We start from the raw sequence: 18740 nt of genomic DNA on the forward strand, positions 1-18740 counted from the left end.
AGATTAGGAAACAAAAGGATATTACAGAAGGGGTAACAGCAGACAGGAGGACTAGAGGAGAACTAAAGAAAAAAAAAATTAAAAAATATCAACATAACTCTTCTGAGGATGTTCATCGGAACTCTTCAGCGCCAGCTGTCACAGAAAGCAGCAAGTAGGAGCAAGCGGATGGGACAAGTTTCCTAAAAAACGCTTGAGTAAACATCTCATTTCGCAGGAACACCCAAAATTCTTTACATCAATGCTAAAAGTGTCTCAGATGCCAGTAACAAAGCGTAAGCTCTAAAAAAAAAAGGCAAACTATATTATTAACTCTGCCTTTTTCTGTTCTGCCTAAGTGCTGCTTCTCCAGGCAGCACCCAGAACTCCAGCTGCTTTCCCTACTGTAGCTGCACATCTGAATTTCTCCCACAGTATCTCCTGTAATTATTTATTTGCCAGTAAGGCAAAAGCTTTTAATTTTCTCTACTGCAAACTCCTCCTGATTTTTTTAGCCTTTCAAACCTACTCTGAGCAGACTTCCACTGAGCGTCCTCTGCAATTTCACACTAATGCATCTCAGTAACAGTATTTTGAACAGATTTTAAACTTCTTGTGTGTGCATATGTATGTATACATACATATTTACATATTATAGATATATTACATATGTACACACTGTAAGGAATAAACGAGTTGAGGGGCACATACAGGAGGTCTTCCCTTCACAGTTCCAATTTATTCGAACCTAAACCAAAATCCTGCTCTAAGAAAGCAGAGAGAAAATGGCATTTGGGCACCGGGGCTGGAATCAATAGTCTAGGCTGAACTCAAAACCCAGCTCTGAGGGCCATCAGGCATGAGCAAGCTTAAAATATGAATTTAAGTTTTGCAGCTCGTGCTTATCTCTGGTCAGCAGTCAAGTGCACTGAGCAAGTGACCCCAGCTGTGTCCTTGGGGAACAGTCGACCAAGGACCAGCAGTTTCCAGTGACTTAGCAAAACCCAGCTTAACTGGAGGATACCGGACAGATTTCAAAATAACCTGACAAACGCTGGCATTCCCATAGCATGCACAGACTGACTGAAACACAGCTCCTATCACTAGCTAATTTTTCTCTCTCTCCTCTCCGCTTTCACAAGCACCAGTGTTTCCAAATACCAGCCCTGGGTCAGCCCACAAACGAGCTGTGGCAGAGCAGTGTTAGGAGCCCTGGTTATAATTGTTCTACCTCTTACCTCGCTGGCAAGAGGACATTTTTCGATGTCCCAATTAATTTTGCCCTTCTTGCACTGAACACCTGGGAACTTGGTCAAGTATTTCCTAGAGACACTCGCAGCCCCCGCACCACGGTCCCCAGCGCTCACCCCCTGCTCCAGCCTGCTCACTGCCCCATTTCCTGCCCCTAGCAAAGCTTTTAGGTTTCAACAAACATTTAACAAAGATTTTAACAAACTCTAACTGAAAATATATTCCCACTCTCCTCTCAAGAGCCACATTCTCACTGAAAAGCAGCTTCCTTTTCAGGGGGGTTGGAACTAGATGATCTCTAAGGTCCCTTCCAACCCAAACCATTTTATAATTCTACGATTCCTTTGCTCAGAAACCCCATGTGCTACAAAACCCTGCACCTCTTCAGATCCTCTCGACAGGGTAAGATCAGGTTCCCCTCGTTAGCTCAGCTTCCCCATCTGCACATGCTACTGCAAGTGCCAGTCCCATCCCTTCCCAGAGCAGCAGCTTGTCACAGTACACCCCTCATCAACAAAGCCGCTGTATCTGCTCCTGGGTTTGGGTACTCAAGTATCATTAAATTGCTAAGATCAGGTCTCCAACAGCTCATCTCTGCCCCAAGCTACTGCCAGGGGTTTGCTCCGGGTAGCGCTGCTCCTGGCCGTTAATCAAACCACTCTGACAGTGAAGTATCACCTTTGCGAGGGGAAAAATCTAAACCAAACAATATAAATCCTTATTTGCCGGTGCAAAAAGCAGGCATTTGGACCCAAAAGCTGAAAACATGCCTTTAAATGTTCTTCTTTTATAAAGGCAGCATTTACTTACAGTATACATTTAGGAAAGAGAAATTACAAGTAGATCCACGCTTTGCACCCACTGCACACGTTGCAAGTTTTTGTGCTGTTCTTGTAACTTAGCGACTAAATATCATCACAGTTGGGTGCAAGGCAGTTGAGGGTGAACGGTACACGCTTAGAGTGGCTTTTTTTGCTACGAACACAGGCATACCAGAGGAGGTGACCCAAACCACCTGTGATTTACACGTGGTCTGTGCAGTATCTTCAGCAGCCTGCATGTGATGAAGGCTTCTGTCTTCTCTCGAGGACGCCGACAAACAGCCCCAGGTTGAGGCACTGCTTCGTTCGACATGGCTGGTGGCTGCTGCGTTGCTCTTCGGACTCAGACAGTGACCACGTACCACCTAATACCTCCAGACCCCACTGTCTTCACAGGTTAAACACAGATAACAAAACCCCTCTGCCTCACAAGGATGTTGAGGCAGCATTAGCAGGTGGAGAGCTTTGAGATCCTGGAATAAAAGACATCAAAGGCTCTAAAATATTATTATGAATTTCTTACTGTGATGGGACACGTGCCATAAGAAATGAGGTCCTAAGAAAAACATGGGATTTTTTTTTTAATCATTGTTTTATCATAACTGCTCACCACCAAACAAATTTCTAATTCTAGTTCAAAAGCAAGTAAGAAATAATTTGGAAAATGTAAACAGCATGTAGTTAGAATTGGAAAATAGTTCTCTCACAGCAGGTTAATACACTTTCCCCACGGGCTGTGTCAAACAGGGCTGAGTGCACTCGGTGTGATAAGCACCTACACTCAGTGGCAATCCCCACCCAGTACAGCCCCACCAACACTGCAAATCCTAGAGGGCAGCTGGATTCTAAGACCATATCATTTGCCTGTAAGACCAGATCCTTCCATTCTAAAACTGCAACAAAGGAAATGTCATTTTTTTCATGCTCTAGTTTTCAGAGGAGAGGATTTGCTTCTGTGCACACAGGAACAGAAACTCTAGCAAAGAAGAGACTGAATTATTATTATTATACCCAGCAGAAAAGAAACAAACTCACCACTAGACGATGTACAAAGTCAGCATACTTTTTTCCTGGTTTTGATAATTTGACAAGAACTACCTGTTTAAACTCCTTTTCTTCAAATTCCAAATCAGAATTTTATTTTCTATTTCCTAAACTTAAATTTCAAGCATGGGATGGGATAACACAATAACAAACACCACATTAAGAACATGTTTAAGAACACTTTCATCTTTAGCTTTTCTTCTGCAGTTTATTATATAAATGATGCTTTTCAACATTTAGAGCACTCACATTGCAAAACAGAAAATGTTTAGTTCCCCACTGAGATACTAGTGCAAAAAGTGGTTTATCCAAGTGCAAATAAGTTACATGTCCCCACTGACAGCCAGTGGATTAGGCTGTTTTTAATATAACTAACTCATTATAAGTCCATAACTAACAATTATGTTATCTACACTAAATCAGAGCACGTTGTAGTCAACAGAAATATTGGACTTTGGCTGATAACAACCAAATACTCTGACAGTACAAACAAGAAAAAAACAATTCAACTTCAAGCAGACCTGTGAATTCACTGGGACTGGAGACCACCATCACCGTTTTTCTGAGCTGACTTTAGTTGTAAATAAGCAGATGCCAGAAGTTCTAGTTCACTTTCAATTCCAATTATTAAAATACAGTAAAGCTCACACGCATGCAGGTATTGTATCCCAGTGAATGCCACAGGTCGTCTTTGGCACAAACCAGACAGCGCCTGAACACTGAATACAGAAATATTAATGCAATAATCTTGACCTGGCAAGAGGATAAATGAGAAAGCTCAAAGATCTTTCCCATCTCCAGCGCCAACAATTGTTGCTGAAAAATGTATTAAAATCAAAACTGAAACACAGCAATGCCTCTCAGTTAAAAAATACACACTAACCCCCAAGTTTTTAATTAAATCCAAACAAAATAAATCTTGTTCAATGCATAGATGCTAGCATATGGGGTCACTGCAGTGAAATACAGGCCACTTTGTCAGTAGTTATTAGTATCTTAGAAATCTGCACTCATTTCTCTTAAAGAACTCTTGCAATGTAAAAACAAAGAGAGACGCTTCATAAATAATGTCTTTATTAATGAGGTTTTTTGTTCACATTCTTTAAAGTGATGTTTAATTGAAATCTGCATAGTCAAGAGTGCAAAAAAAATATAATCATAGAGGTCAGACCCAAATGTGAATGTTGCTTTTTTTAAGTTAAGACTGGTCACAAAATGGAATAAGCAACCTCCAGAAATAAATGACCAGGGAGATGTGGAGAGCGTGGGGATAACCACCAGAAAAACCCTCATCAGTGTATCTGTCTATTAATGAAGTCTTCACACAAAGACACACAACGCTCATTCACATTCATGTGCACAATGGAACGTAAACTACAGAAGAAAGATCCTTCCTCTACTGAATGCAATGAAACAGAGCAAGATTATTTGTGCATTTAACCGAGTGTTGATCAGCTATTCCCACAATGGAAACCATTACAATACCCAGGTGGATAAACACAAGGTCCAGATTTCTTCATGCCCTTATTATAACCACATTTAAACTAGCATCCTACAGTAGGAAACATGAAGTCTGAGTATTTCCACAATACTAAGAATTACTCTTAACACACACTTTTAAAGCAGTATCGTCTCCCTTCTTCTTTACATCTCAATACTATCAACCTTTTCCTTACTGCTAATGTTATTCACAGTTGGTTGGAAGAGCAGGCGAAGAGGACCTCCCAGTGCCCACCTCATGGCTCAGCCTGTGGAAGTGGTCTGCAGCAGAACACCTCCAGCTTCATTTCCATAAGCACAGGCAACACAGCCCTAAGTCTCCCCCATCAACACCACAGCGTGACCACAAGTAGTATTTTTAATATTTAAACCACCTACTGATTTTGCTGTTGTTCTCTGCATTATAACCATCACCAGAAAAATACAGAGAGAAAAAAAAAAAAAGGCATGCCCCTTACATAACAGCTGTAGGTAGTAAAGATTCACCCTGTCCACACGCTGGTGAGAGGCCATTTCTTACCTCCAGTTTTGATTTATGCAACTACTCTACAGCTGAGCACTAGTTTAAATGCAGAATTCTCTTATGTTGGTCACCTGGAAAAGCTATTCCATACTGTCACTCAACTTCACCACGCACAACCTAGGCTTAACACTTTGCATATGATTGTGCAGCAATAAACTGCAGTTACAATTTACATTAGTTAGGTTCTGAATTATTAATCTTATTCAGATGCACAGTCTAGGGCTGCAGGGAACTGATCATCAATATTCAATCACACAAGTTCAGATCTGGGTAAGGAATAAGTCTCATTTATCTGCTATGAGCCTACAGGCTTTAAATCTGAGATTCAAGCCCAGCAGGTCAAGAGTGAAAGTTATTAATGAAACTGAACCCATCAAAAATACATTTACTGCCACAGATACTGGAAACGTAAGACCTAAAGCATTTTGGAGATGACCTACAACAGTGAGTAAAAGGGATTCAGTAAAAACCCTTGCAGCAGTTCCTGCTCTTACAAGGGGGAAACACTACACAGTGAAACTCAAACCCATCCCGGTGAAATGGTGACTCCGGGGCTGAAACCCTACCTCGGCGTTCGACAGGTTAGAGTAAAACACATCCAGCACACAGAAACACCAACCACAGCTCCATGGCAGTGTCAGCCAGCATCCACCAGACATATGTGCTTCAACATCCCTTCTTCAAAAATAACCTGCTGTCTCCTCGGGGAACCAACGCAGTCAGAGATGGGGGAAAAACCGTCAGAAGTCTGGAAACGGGGACAGCAGATAACCAAATTTTACCCCAGAAATAAGCCATCTGGGCAGCCAGCACCTGCCACACTGGCTAGGTTTCCGGGCAAAACCACAGAAAACAATCCATCTTGTCCCAGCTCAAAACACCAAAAATAAAATTGGCTGATTGGGTGTGGGCTGACAAATTTTCACAAGCGGCAATGGCAACATTTTTTTTTTCCCCCGGCAATTTCACAGGCAAATTTTCTGGCAAAACCCAAATCTAATTAAATGAGGAACGGAATATTTAGTGCAATAGTATTCTGAATTTCTTCAGGCAAAAAAAATCCTGTATTTCTTGTGTCGCTTCAGGGGTTTAATTCAAGAGACCAGTAGAATAAGACCACTTTCGACATTAGTTCAAGATTTACACTGGCACAGCTGATTTGCATTATTTGTACTTTTTTAAGGTGGTGGTTATAAGGGCATTGGATTAGATTTTTCTTTTACTAATGCAAAATCCTAAAATAAATGCAATTTGGTAGTCTGAGAAAACACCTTACTCCAACATACAATGAAACTACTTTGCGGCCTTCTGTGTTTCAGGAAAACATCCCACATATTCAGATCATCAGGCAGCCTCACTAATTACGACACATTAAAATGAAACATTTTCCATTAAAGTTGCCAAAAACTGGATTGAAATTTATTGCATGACGTTGCATAAGAAAGTGTATTATTGAAAACTGTAAGGCATCATGCAATTATCCATCAGCTAATTATTTATTATTCCTTGACAGATGGTTATATACTCTAAAGTTATAAAACCAGTTTCAAAAAAGTACATAAAAAAATTTAACGTAAGCATTAAATATTTTTCACATGTTTGTAGTTTTTAGCTGTTAAAAAGTGCATTCAAACATACTGTACTGGAAAGTTGCTCTGAACAAAAACGGTGCCGGAGACTTGGTAAATTAAAAGCTGCAAAAGAATGTTGCATGGGATTAGAAAGCTCGCAGGTTGTGGTGCTTAAACTTACAAACTTGCTTGAAATAATTTTTCAATCCTCACCATTTAGCATGTGTGATATAATTGGCTAAAAATGTATTATTTTTATAACTAAACAGTCAAACGAATTCAAGTTACGTACACTGAGTGATCAAATAAGGAGAAGACTTAATATCCAGACATGGGACAGAATGCATGGATGTGATTTTGGCATCAATCAATGTACTGTGCCATCCAGCGGAAGCCTTCTCCATAGCCCTGTCTCTTTAGCACGCTGCACATGAACACTTCGAGCGGCCTTGCGTTCAGCTCTTTCAATGGTATGCTGCCCTGCAGAGAGACACAAGTGCTCCAAGTTACAGGATTGTTACAAAAAGATGGCTAATTCACGTGGACATTGCTGCTAGGGAATGCCATTAACTTGTGCTGGATACTGGAATTTTAGAAAATCACCTAAAACTTGTACATGTTACTAAGATCAGGGCCACTTGAGAAATACACTGAGCATGTTTTCACGTGCACCCACATTTGGAGAGGGTGAAGTACATGAAACCAGAGTGCAACAGCAAGCACAGGCACAGAGAATTTGAGAGCTTATACTCAAGCTTTCAGTCACAGTTCCCTGCTCTGTTTCCAACAGCTTTCCAACCAGATGAAAAAGAACATAAGCTTGCATTTGTAGGACTGACCACAGCAAGCGTGCTAGTTGCTCGCTTGCCAAGATCAGCACAGTGTGATAAAGCTATTGCTCAACTGGAGATTCACAATGGTATTCATGTTTCCCAGACTACGTGCAGTGTTGCAAAAACACAAAAAAAAGTAACAGAAGTCAGTAGTAAGTGTCTGCAGCCCAATACACCTGTTCTAAAACTAACCTGTGCAACTCTTTCACATGGAAAACAAGGTGGTAAAGATTTGTTCCCACTCGAGGCAAACTGACTGGCACTGAACTTAAGGAGAAGCATCTACGAGTAAATTCTTTTAAGAGGAAAAGCGGAATTACAAGACCAGGTGCCTTCCTCAGCAGAGCCACGCTGCTCGTCATCTAACGGGAGCTGGGACAGCCGCTGGAACGGCTTTGTCAGCTGCAGAGAGGTGTCATTCCAAGGGCAAAGGACAACGGAGCAACTTGTTTCTAGTGCCCTGTATCCAAATGTCTCCTACAAGTAGTACACCGTATTTCCTTCAAATTAGGAAGAGTTGAAGTAATCCAAAGATCCCTACTATAAATCTGCCTTGTTGCTACTGATGCCACTAGGAACCTTTCTTTTTTCCCCCCTCACAACCTACAAACTCAGACTTCTACAACGGTGCACATCTATTTCAAAGCTTTAGGTAAATATGTTAAGTAACAAATTGTACTATGGCTGCACTTTAAATGAGAAAAGTCACTTACTGAAAGACTTTATCCAGTTTTCTCTGACAGTTCTCACTAGAACTATAGCCTCTGAAAACTTGCTTATCCTTTTAAAGTACTAGATAGGAAAGTTGAAGTACTGAAAATTATTCTAAGTACAATTAAGTTTTCTCTGAAAAAATGTGATATTAAATATGATGACACAAAAAAAGTTGTAGTAGAGATGCACCTAACACACAAAAAAGAAACTCCACAGTTCATTCGTTCCATGTACAGTTATTAAGTACTGAGTACTTCATAAATTAAAGCCATTTGTTTTGTGTAGCTGGAGTGAAATACAGTCAACACACAAATAAGGCAAACAAACTCCCTAACAAAAAAAAACAAAGACATCAAAAAAAAAAAAAAAGTGCATTACCTTTCCTGTTGTCTGGCCATAGAGACCAAACATCTCTCGTAACCGCTCTTCGCTAATGGCTTCAGGTCTGTCAATCTTGTTCCCAAGAATTAGGATAGGCACATTAGCAATAGTTTCATCTGTCATTAGTGACTACAAAGGAAAGGAGAAAGGAGGAGAGGTTAATTTAGAATACAGAAGGTCAAATCACTACTACTCATGGCCAGGTGGCAGCAGAGCTCTGTTGGATACTGGGAATTTGAGTTTATTTCTTCAAATTTAAAGTTAAAACTTTCAAAAACTTATTCAAACTTACATCAAGTTCCTCTTTTGATTCAAGCAATCTTTCATGGTCTGCGCAGTCCACCAAGAACACAATGCCATTAATCGCAGGCAGATAGTTTTTCCACACTCTGCGAGCTACAGGGAAGATGTGAATTAAAAACAAGAGGACGTTACCCCAAAATTCAGAGTAATGCACATGAGTAATTAAGAAGAAATAGGGTTTTTTTTAAGTCTTAGCATATGTTGCCAGTCTTCAGGATGCATTTTCATGTTTTATAAAACTTGAAGGGATAGAGCAAAAGCATCGTTCTCTCCACCGTTATCACCAACCTACCTATCCCACACTCTGATGTACTGAAACTTTTTGTGCTGCCCCAACAATTTCATAACAAAGGTAAGTTTGAAGCATAAAGCTTAACAGTAAATGTGATTCCAAGTACAGAATCCTCTTCAAAATACAGCTGTCTGCCAAAAATTTATGCTCCACTGCAGCTCTTGCCAAATTGTATTTGGGATTTGTGATAAATGGTGGAAACAGACAACAGAGCAGCGAATGTTTTTCATACTGTCAAAGAGTGTGGGAAGTCCACCTGTGCAGCATGGTCATATTTTTTATCCAAAACAAACGGATTGGGGACAACTCTAACTCAATTCAGCGAAGTGAGTCAACGTATTCTCATACCTTGAGCATGTCCACCCAGATCGAAGGTCGTGAACGTCATGCCAGCAATTGTCAGCTCTTCTGAAGCTAGAAACACACAGAATTACGTTCTCTGTGAAGATTATGCAGTGCCTTAGAACAGTCTAACCTTCTTGCACGTAGATTTTACTTTCTGTCTTGGGTCTTTTCGCAGCGTTTTGTTATTCAAGAAACAAATCAAAGCAAAAGAGTATACAGAAATGCTAATTTTCCAGCTGCACAGAGAAGCTGCGCCCAAACACTGCAAGACTCAATTTCCCACAGCTTCTCTAATCTACATTCTCAGCTCCGTCGTTCTGCTTGCTACTCATCTCTTAATTTTAAATACACCACACTGAACTATCCTATACAAATTTTTCTGAATAGTACTTGAACCATTTAGAGATTGTAGTCCCAGAAATTCTTTTGTTTCTACCCAGTTACGCTGTTCATCTTATGATGTATAATCAGATCTGCTTTTCCTGCAACACTTTAAACACTTTCTAGCTATGGAACCAGCAATATTAACTTACTGGGGTGTAACGTGGGGACGTGTTGTCCCAGTCTGTCGTCTTTAAGCATGTGCAGCAGTGTAGTTTTTCCAGCATTGTCCAGTCCAAGAAACACTAGTTTGCCTGATTTCTTGTACAGTCCTAGAACAAAGAAGGACCTACTGATTAATCAGTTTAATTGGCAGGAGTTAATTTCTACAGACCAGCCGAGCTCTGCTGCATACTTTATCAATGCTCTTTAACCATGTTCTACTCGTACAAATTACATTCATACTTGCTGCACTATGTGCGCCATGTGCAGCTTATGGGATGCTAAGTGGGGGAGAGGCACACAATTGATGTAAACGTGTCACTCATGTAAATGTATTTACATTATCTTAGGAAAACCACCACAAAACAAGACTAAATTTTGCCAGTGTAGCTCACTCTGCCCCAGTAAAAGGACAGTTTTGCTCACAGGCAGTGGAGAGGGGGTTGTGTGGGTACAGTGCTGACAGTGGGCTCCAAACATGAACCACCCTGAATGTGAACAGAGGATGTTTTGTTCAGTTAACTCCAATTATGACAAAAAACTTGTCTGAGGCAAAAAGAAAGTCCAGACCTCAATGAAATTAATTTCAATGTCAATAGTCATAATTAGTATATGTGTGAATTCTCTTATGTTGGTTCATATGGTGTTCAAGGCCAGGTTAGATGAAGCTTTGGGCAACCTGGTGTAGTGGAGGATTTCTCTGCCCATGGCAGGGGGGTTGGAACTAGATGATCTTTAAGGTCCCTTCCAACCCAAACCATTCTATGATATATTATTTTGACAAAAAGAAACATTCACCCATACCCCCAGCTAACGGTACTGGTATATCCTGAATGGCACTGTCAGGGCAATTCTGACACACTTGCTGCCATGTGATAATGCTTTCATAACAGGAATAAGAAATTTTATTTTCACCAATAGTTATCTTTATAAAAATGCCTTTTCCCCTTTTTTTCCTCTATTTGGAACCCCAGTAAATGTAACAGTTGCTGTGAAAGAGAGGAAGGATGTGTAAAACATGAACACAGTATTTTCTTAAGTTTGATGTTATCAAGGAGTGATTCTCAAACATGTCAACACTACATCCTTATGCCAGGATTATTTCTTACTGTTTCAATCTGATCGACATTCAAAGTAAAACATTTTAAAGACAAATTTCATTAAAAAAAAAAAAAAAAAAATTACATTCTATACTTAAGAACTACTGAAGTAAGAGTTTCTTAGCTTTAACGTTTTTTAAGGAGAAAATCCTCCCTCTTCAAAGAGCTGTGGCTGGACACTACACACTGCACATCTCCTTAGGAACCACTACTGACCTCGCAGCCTTCACGAGTGCTGAAGGGGGCAGAACACTTAGAACAGAGGTGGGGAAAAAAATACATGTATGTGCTGAAATTGCATTTCTTCAAAAGCAAAACTGGGCTACGTTCCTAACAGAATTCTCTCTTCTTCCCGCAAAAGAACTGCAAAATACAGCCAAATACCGTAACGTGGGAGTTTCAGTCACCAGGATCTTTTACTACATCATGTCACAGTCCTGTAGCACTTTGCAATATGCTGAAGAACAGTTTATTTTACCACCACCGCGATGATACAGAAACATTTTGTGAAATGCACAGATTTTACTGTTAAAGCTCAACTGTCCCATTGCTGCAGTCCCCACACTTAACTGCCCCTTCTCCCACAAGCACAACCAACCCTCCTGATCTGCAGACTACCCACCAGCATCGTGCGCGGTGCCTTGGGCAAGCAGTTGGTAGCCACCCAAAGGGTGCACTGACAGCTGCCCTGGGTCTCGGTACATGATGAGGCTAGCGGGCAGCAGAGTGAGCCAGTAACACCAGTTTCTGAAGCCCTCATTTTTATTTCTCATCTAATGTGTTGTCCCCATACATGTTCTATTCAGTGGGATTTGAAGCAACGCTGTTGCACTGGTGGCTACTGGGACAGTCCTGTGATGCCACAGCATTACAGGGGCATACGTGCCTCTGCTTGGCCGACCTTCACACTGCTGGTGTTTGCTCACCTCTCCCCCTGCCTTTAAGCTAATCTCTGGGATTGCATTCCCACATGACATGTTTGGTAGCTTGCAGGAATGAATATTCTCTCATATTCCTCAGCTGATTTCATTAGTGATCTTTATTACTACAGGTACCGTAGAGTGTCTTCAAACACAACAACTCTTACTTCCCAAACTCACCTTCTCACATGCCTAAATATATACATACATTAACTATTAAACCACAGAGTGGAGGAGAAAGTATTAATGTTTGCACAAAAAGGAGGAGTGGGCAAACATTTTCATATATTAACTTATGCCACAGGAGAAACTCCAGTTCGCACTTACCTTATGAGTTAAACAAAATTCTACTAAACCACAGTAAAACAAAAATATTTTTGCCACTCTCAGCCTGAACATCCAAGAGCCTTTGCTCCCAAATCAGGTGCTGCTTCTGTCTCTGAAACATTTCACACTTCCCAAGTGTCTTTCATAGAAATGCAAGGCAAACAAGCAGCAACACTTCAGCTATTAGCTACACCAAGACCAGACTTTATATATATTTATACACACACACATATATCTGCACAGATTCTTTGTCCATTCTGAAAGTGTATGTGTGCAAAGATGTACTTTACAAAGCAATCTTAGCAGCCTCCTGACAGGACAGCACAGGGAACTGCAGGGAGTTTCCCAAATGTTATAATCAGCCTTCTTCAACTGCATACGTAAACGAGAATGAAAAGGGAACACGTTTCTTCCAGAAGAGAAGGGACATATTGAGAGTAATTCTCCTTCCTACTTCAAGCTCCACTATCTTTCACCAGGCTTTCCATGCACAGGAATGAGAAAGCGGGCTAGTGTGCAGTAATCACTGCTCAGCTAAGTAAGTGTTGATAAGAAAGATTAGTCAATTTAGTTAACATTTCACTGGCTAATATTTCAATAGTAGGCCAAGGGTCTAACACGCAGCAAAAAAGTTTAAACTTTCAACTGATAAAAGGCAGGTGGCACAGCTTGTCATGATTCCTTATTCTCAAATGCTTTTTATCCACTTCAATAAAATCCTTCAAACTTGCAAATTATGCCTTTTACCTATGTGATCTGCAACTTCTGTTCCATTTTTTAGCATCCTAGCACTCCTTTTCCTCCTGGTTGTTGGTTTGGGTTTTTTTGTTTCCTTTTTCTTTTTTTCCCCATCCTGTTTTGCACAAGCTAATGTTTCACCTTGGATTGATATGGATCATAGATTCTTTTGGCCAGGGAATATTTTCCTGAGGCTCTTCAGCAGATGCCAGTGAAGTTTCACACTGATTTCAGTGACATCAGTCACAGAACAACACACTGCTGAACATGAGCAAGGGCTTCAATATCCAGCATTAATTTGTTGTAGACAGTCCCTCATATTTGGATTCTCAAGTGGTATCCTCATGTGCAAAAGAACTGAGGTAAAATTACTGAGTTCAGGAGAAAGTCCACGAAAGTCGACAGAATTACATCAGCTTAAATGTAATATGATTAGAAAAATCAAACCTACTACGTTAATGAAAGAAAATGTAATTTTTTCAAGAGGTTAAAGGATTAAAGTCAGACTGAACGGAGAGCACACTCTGGAAATACTCAGTATTGGTAAGTGAAACTTTTGTTTGAGTGTTACTGAATATACAGCAAAACAAATATTATTATTTATCCAGCAGCGGCTATCAATAGAGTCGAACAGACATTTTACACAAGAATAGCAGAAAGGAAAAACCCCAAACAATAAAAACTTACCTAAAAACTGTAATACGCTACTGAAACCACTGTAAATCCAGTCAAATATGAAGGACATATCTGAATCTTACAGTCTGAAATAAACAGAAAATGTAATGCATTTAACGTCTGTCAGAACAGCACATTAAACATTCTAAAATATTTATAGGTAAGATGAGTAATTCAAAGTCCTGGGTGAAAAATAAAAAAACAATTTAGTTTTGGTAAACTGTATCATGGACCAATTAAGTGACCCCACAACACATGAAAAAATTAGTGTAGAAATGAAAACCAGAATCTAGACCTTGTGATTCAACAGCAAAGACCTTTTCCTCGCCTTGGAAACTGCTACGTGGACAGAAGTCTTGACAAGAAGTAAAAATAATTTTATCTCAGGTATGATTTGGTGTAGCTGTGTGATATTCTACTGAAGATTTCAAATGGAATCTCACATCAACTTTTCAACTGGGAAAAAATGGCACTTTTAAGAGGACAACAGAGGGATGTCAGCGCAGAGTCAGTGCTCCAGCTGCCCTTGGGAGCTGCTGGGTTTGAAGCAGAGGTGGTAAGAGGTGAAGAAGTTTTGTGCAGCTGAATCCAGAGAAGTCTGATACCGAATAAACCCCTATTGTCTACACAGAACCTGTCTGTTTGGCTTGTAATGGGAAACCACTACTTAGTCCAAAGCACTGGAACTGCAATTCAAAGATCACAACCTCCTGCACAGGTTGCCACAATTTAAACCCTAAATGCACAACTTGCACCTAAAAAAGGACTCTAGAACACCATCTTTCCCACCAAATTCCTTCAGCTTAAATTCACGAACAGAAGGCCGAGCTGAGAGCAGCCAGGATGACTATAACCAACACTCTAGTTGTGCCATACAACCGTCAGCCAACTTCAACCAACCATCACAGGCAGGACACCCCTTGCGACCAGGATGAAGCTCTGCTACTCCACAAACACCTCTCCTTTGTGGTATGGTTAAAAAAACAACAGAAGGCTGCTATGCTTGTCCCTGGGAAAGAAGCAAGTAGCCAGGATGGACTGCACAGACTGATGAATTCAGTTGTTCCTGCCCCAGAAAAAACCCTCTGCCATGGAAGACAGGGTTGCTTCCGAACAGGCAGCCACGGCAGAGGTGTCAGGGGGGCTCTGGCACACCTCAAGTGCCCGGGAGGGCAGGTAGCACAGAGGAGGAACTGCTGCTAGTGCTGAAGTGATGCTTTGGGGAGCAAAAATAAAGCCATCACTGCATTCACTGATCAGCCAGGAGTGATTAATTTCTTAGCTTTCATTTTAATTTCCTCATTATCTAAAGCGAGGATAATCACACTGAAAGCACCGGTTTGACACAGTGAATGAGTATCTAGTGTGAAAACTTCTTGGAAAACTAAAGGACATCCTTAGAAGCATTTAGCCAGCTAATTCCTACTGGAGCACATAACCCCTGCTAACATCAGGGGACGTTGGAGTCCAACTATCCTGGAGAAACTGGACGGCACTGTGAAGTGCAGCTGGCAGAGACGTCCACGCTGCTGCAGGCTGTCCTGCTGCGCTCGCTTCAATGCTGCAGTGGTACCGTGGGGAGGTCACAAGACAACTCCAAGGCAGCTCCGACCCTGGAGCACAGCACACAGTAGTCAAAACCCAGGTCAGAACCAGATCAAAATCCAGCATCTGTCCCAGCAGTTACACGTGCGACAACGAACAGTTTCCCCACTGTGCAACAGGTCTATCACAGAAGGTGATGTGGAGCAAGAAGGAAAGAATTTTCTAATTATGTTTGCTTGCACTTGAACAAAATCTTTCCAGCCCATGTTTGTCTCCCCAGTTGAAGATAACGAAGCGCTGGGAATCCTTGGTTTCTCCACAACTAGCCCTGAAACTCTTACCCACACCCTACGTTACTCTGAACAACTGATCAGCTGCAACAGGCACAAATTTTTAAGAATACAAACACACTCGTCAACGCGTAAACACTCAGTTACACAACGTCACGACTGAAACTGTCTCTTGCACAGCTAAAAAGCAAAGGTCAAGAATAAGCAAACACAGCAGAACATACACGTCAGCAGATTTATTTATTGCTTGAGCAAAATACCGAGCGAGAAAAGCCTCTGTGGGGCTTAGAAAAACGATCGACTCAAATAACCTGCAAACCAGGGCAAACAGTGTGATGTAAGAGAAGTGCTCAGATTACTGAGGTGAGAATAACTTCATGGTGTTTAGTTGTATTAACCTTTTCTATCGACTAAACTTAAGGATAAAGCAAAAAGAAATAATCTTTATGCATTACAGAAATTACTTTAAGGGGCAAGATTGAAATGACTAAAGTGAGAACAGGATTACTCTGCAAACTGAGCTGAAGTGGCATTCATATAGGTTAAACTTCCATCACCACAAAAAAAAAAAAAAAAAAGGGTTTAAAAACAGCTATCCGAATACATCCAGAACACTCTCCACATCAGCTGGCAGCAGTTAAAGGAAAATACTTTTAAAATGGGGAAAAAATGAACAGTTAATTGTAAAGGCACACTGGTAATATTTGAATAGAGATATTAAATCTACTCTTATCGCACAGGAAAAGTAACTACGTAATTCACAGGAGAGTCAAATCAAAGCATTAAAAAGCTGCCGTGGGTCTGCACTGGTGTCAAGAGTTGTCACACCACCACGTCCAAGGCATGGAGCTGCACCAGAGCAAGGGGAGAGCTGAGGCTGACTGAACCTCTGAGGTCCACAGTAAAAATATTGTTAAAGCAGAACAACAAAAACTGTTCACAAGCCACAAGGAAGACAAAAATACAATTTTAAGGTTATTTTAAGAGTTCCCTTGAAAGTAGCCAGTTGCAAGCAGACACAAGCTTTTAATGAAAAATTGTACTGGGCACAAGAGAACTTTTTGATGCCAACTGTTTTTACAGACATCACCAACTCACTCATGGCTCCTTAACAAAAATATGAAAGTTAATTTTCTAGCATCACATCAATATCAGATGGCTGTCACTTCAAAACGTCTCCAACAACCCTGGCTAACATTATTTCATCAGCAAAGTCTCATTTAGTAACTCCTGTGGAGCCCTATAAGCCACCCTACAGACCAAAGAGATGGGTTCTTCCTACTGGAGATGAGTTTGCTTACTGGAGACCACTTCTGACCATGGGGATGCAGAATTCCCACCCAATGGCTTCGGTAACACCTTGACCCAACCTCCTAAAGGGAACATCACTGACAGCAAGGATGAGCAAGCAAATGCACGCATCCTTATTTCTTCTATATTCTGAAAAAAATTGATTTTTTCCCCCTACGCTCGATCTGCACTTTTCTAGCTAGAAATTCATCATTTCACTTCTGAATCAGTTAGAACAGTGCTTACTTCCAAAGTCTGTGAAACTTTAGGTAAGGGAGGATATCAGGCTTTTAAAGACAGCTTTAAATCCCTTCTGGAATAATTAGGAAACAGAAACCAGTGACACCCAAACAGAACAGCTCTTGCAGTAAGCGGAAACGCACTGTGCTGCACCTGGGTGGGTGCCACGGGCAAGAGCCAGGAAAGAAACCTCTGTCCAACCTACCTGCACCAACCCTGCACCTCAGCCACAGTTAAGTCGGGGAAAACAACGTGCAGGCAAGGACTTAGAGCCTTTTTTCACAGGTGTGTTTGCAGTTTTTCCAAGTGTGATCTAAATATGGTAGCTCAAAACTATTATTACACATATAATCATTCTATCATCATAAAACATTACCATGGACAACAAAAATCAAAATCCCTAAGAAACTCAGGGAATAATAAACGGATACCTGTCTTCTCCAGACCAGTTTATTCTATGGTATAAAATTGCACTTCGATGTGGTATTTTAAAAGTCAAGGAAAGGGACAGAGTTTGAAAATAAGATAACAGTATAGGCTTTCTTTGAGTATTTTAACCATTTTTTTAATAGAAAGTCATATTCGAGATTTCTGAAAGAGCAGTCATCACGCTGGTTCATTACTAACTGGGTTGAAAAACAGCAAGATTACAGATTGTGTGGCTGACGACTTAAATTTAGTTACATCACATCTTTTACTCCGAGACATCCTATTTGAATCCACCTCAGACCTCGGGCACGTCCGACACAGTCCACAGCTGATCTGTGCAGGGGCACCGCAAGGCACAAACTGGTTCCTAAGGGCGCCCGGTGCAGAGGTTTGCCCACAGCAACCAGTTCTCAGATCATATTACCAAACTGGGGCCTGCTGCTGCAGCTCCCTACCTACGAAACAAAGAAAATAGCACATCGGGGCACCAATATAAAATCATCCTTCATCTCCAGAGTTACGTCTGAAGAAACACCCAGACTAAGCCTGGACAGACCGGTACACCGGGGCAGGGGAGGGCTGCCGAGCGCCCGGCGGTTACCGGGCGATACCCACGGCACCGGCAGCATCACAGACCCCGAGCGCCGTACGAGCCACAACGGCACTGCCGCACAGCCCACGGGCCGCTGCCCCCAGCACCGGCGGCCCGCCGAGCCCCGAGGGCTCCCCCGGGACGAGCGAGAGGAGGGCACGGGAGGGAGCGCCCGCCGCCCCGGCCCACCTCGTAACAGGCCGCGGCCTCGCAGGCCCCCCCGAGCAGGCCCGGCAGCGCGGCCGCGGGCCGCGCCCACCCCCCCCCCACCCCCTCCACCGGCGGTCCCCCCCAGCGCTCACCCACCGCCGTCGCCGCCGAGCCGCGGGCGCTGCGCTCCGCTCCGCCGGCACCGAGACACACACACACCCCGGCGGCTGCGCCCCGCTCCGCCCCCGCGCGGCTCCTTCCGGGCCCGGCCGGCCGCTCCGCGCCGCACCGCACCGCACGCACCGGGGCGGGGCGGTGATGGCTCCGCCCGGCCCGCGGCCACG

The 18740-nt window shown here is 42.1% G+C and overlaps 1 protein-coding gene across 2 annotated transcripts; it reads right to left on the bottom strand.

The window, feature by feature from the left end:
* Window positions 1–5666: 5666 nt before the first annotated feature.
* On the bottom strand, window positions 5667–18601 carry SAR1B (secretion associated Ras related GTPase 1B). Of its 2 annotated transcripts, XR_015222586.1 has the most exons (8): window positions 18549–18601; window positions 13873–13946; window positions 10091–10210; window positions 9561–9626; window positions 8910–9013; window positions 8615–8746; window positions 6982–7169; window positions 5667–6812 (listed from the first exon to the last, which is right to left on the bottom strand). XR_015222586.1 is itself a non-coding variant. In XM_086621334.1 (7 exons), the coding sequence occupies exons 2-7, from the start codon at window positions 13928–13930 to the stop codon at window positions 7053–7055; spliced, it is 597 nt and encodes a 198-aa protein (XP_086477460.1). In that variant the 5' UTR covers window positions 13931–13946; window positions 18549–18601; the 3' UTR covers window positions 5667–7052. The 2 variants fall into 2 exon arrangements, 1 of the variants encoding a protein (XP_086477460.1); XM_086621334.1 differs by having other exon boundaries at window positions 5667–7169.
* Between the last annotated feature and the right edge of the window lie 139 nt (window positions 18602–18740).

Source organism: Tauraco erythrolophus, chromosome 16, assembly GCF_009769465.1.
Source record: "Tauraco erythrolophus isolate bTauEry1 chromosome 16, bTauEry1.pri, whole genome shotgun sequence".
Lineage (NCBI taxonomy): Eukaryota > Metazoa > Chordata > Aves > Musophagiformes > Musophagidae > Tauraco > Tauraco erythrolophus.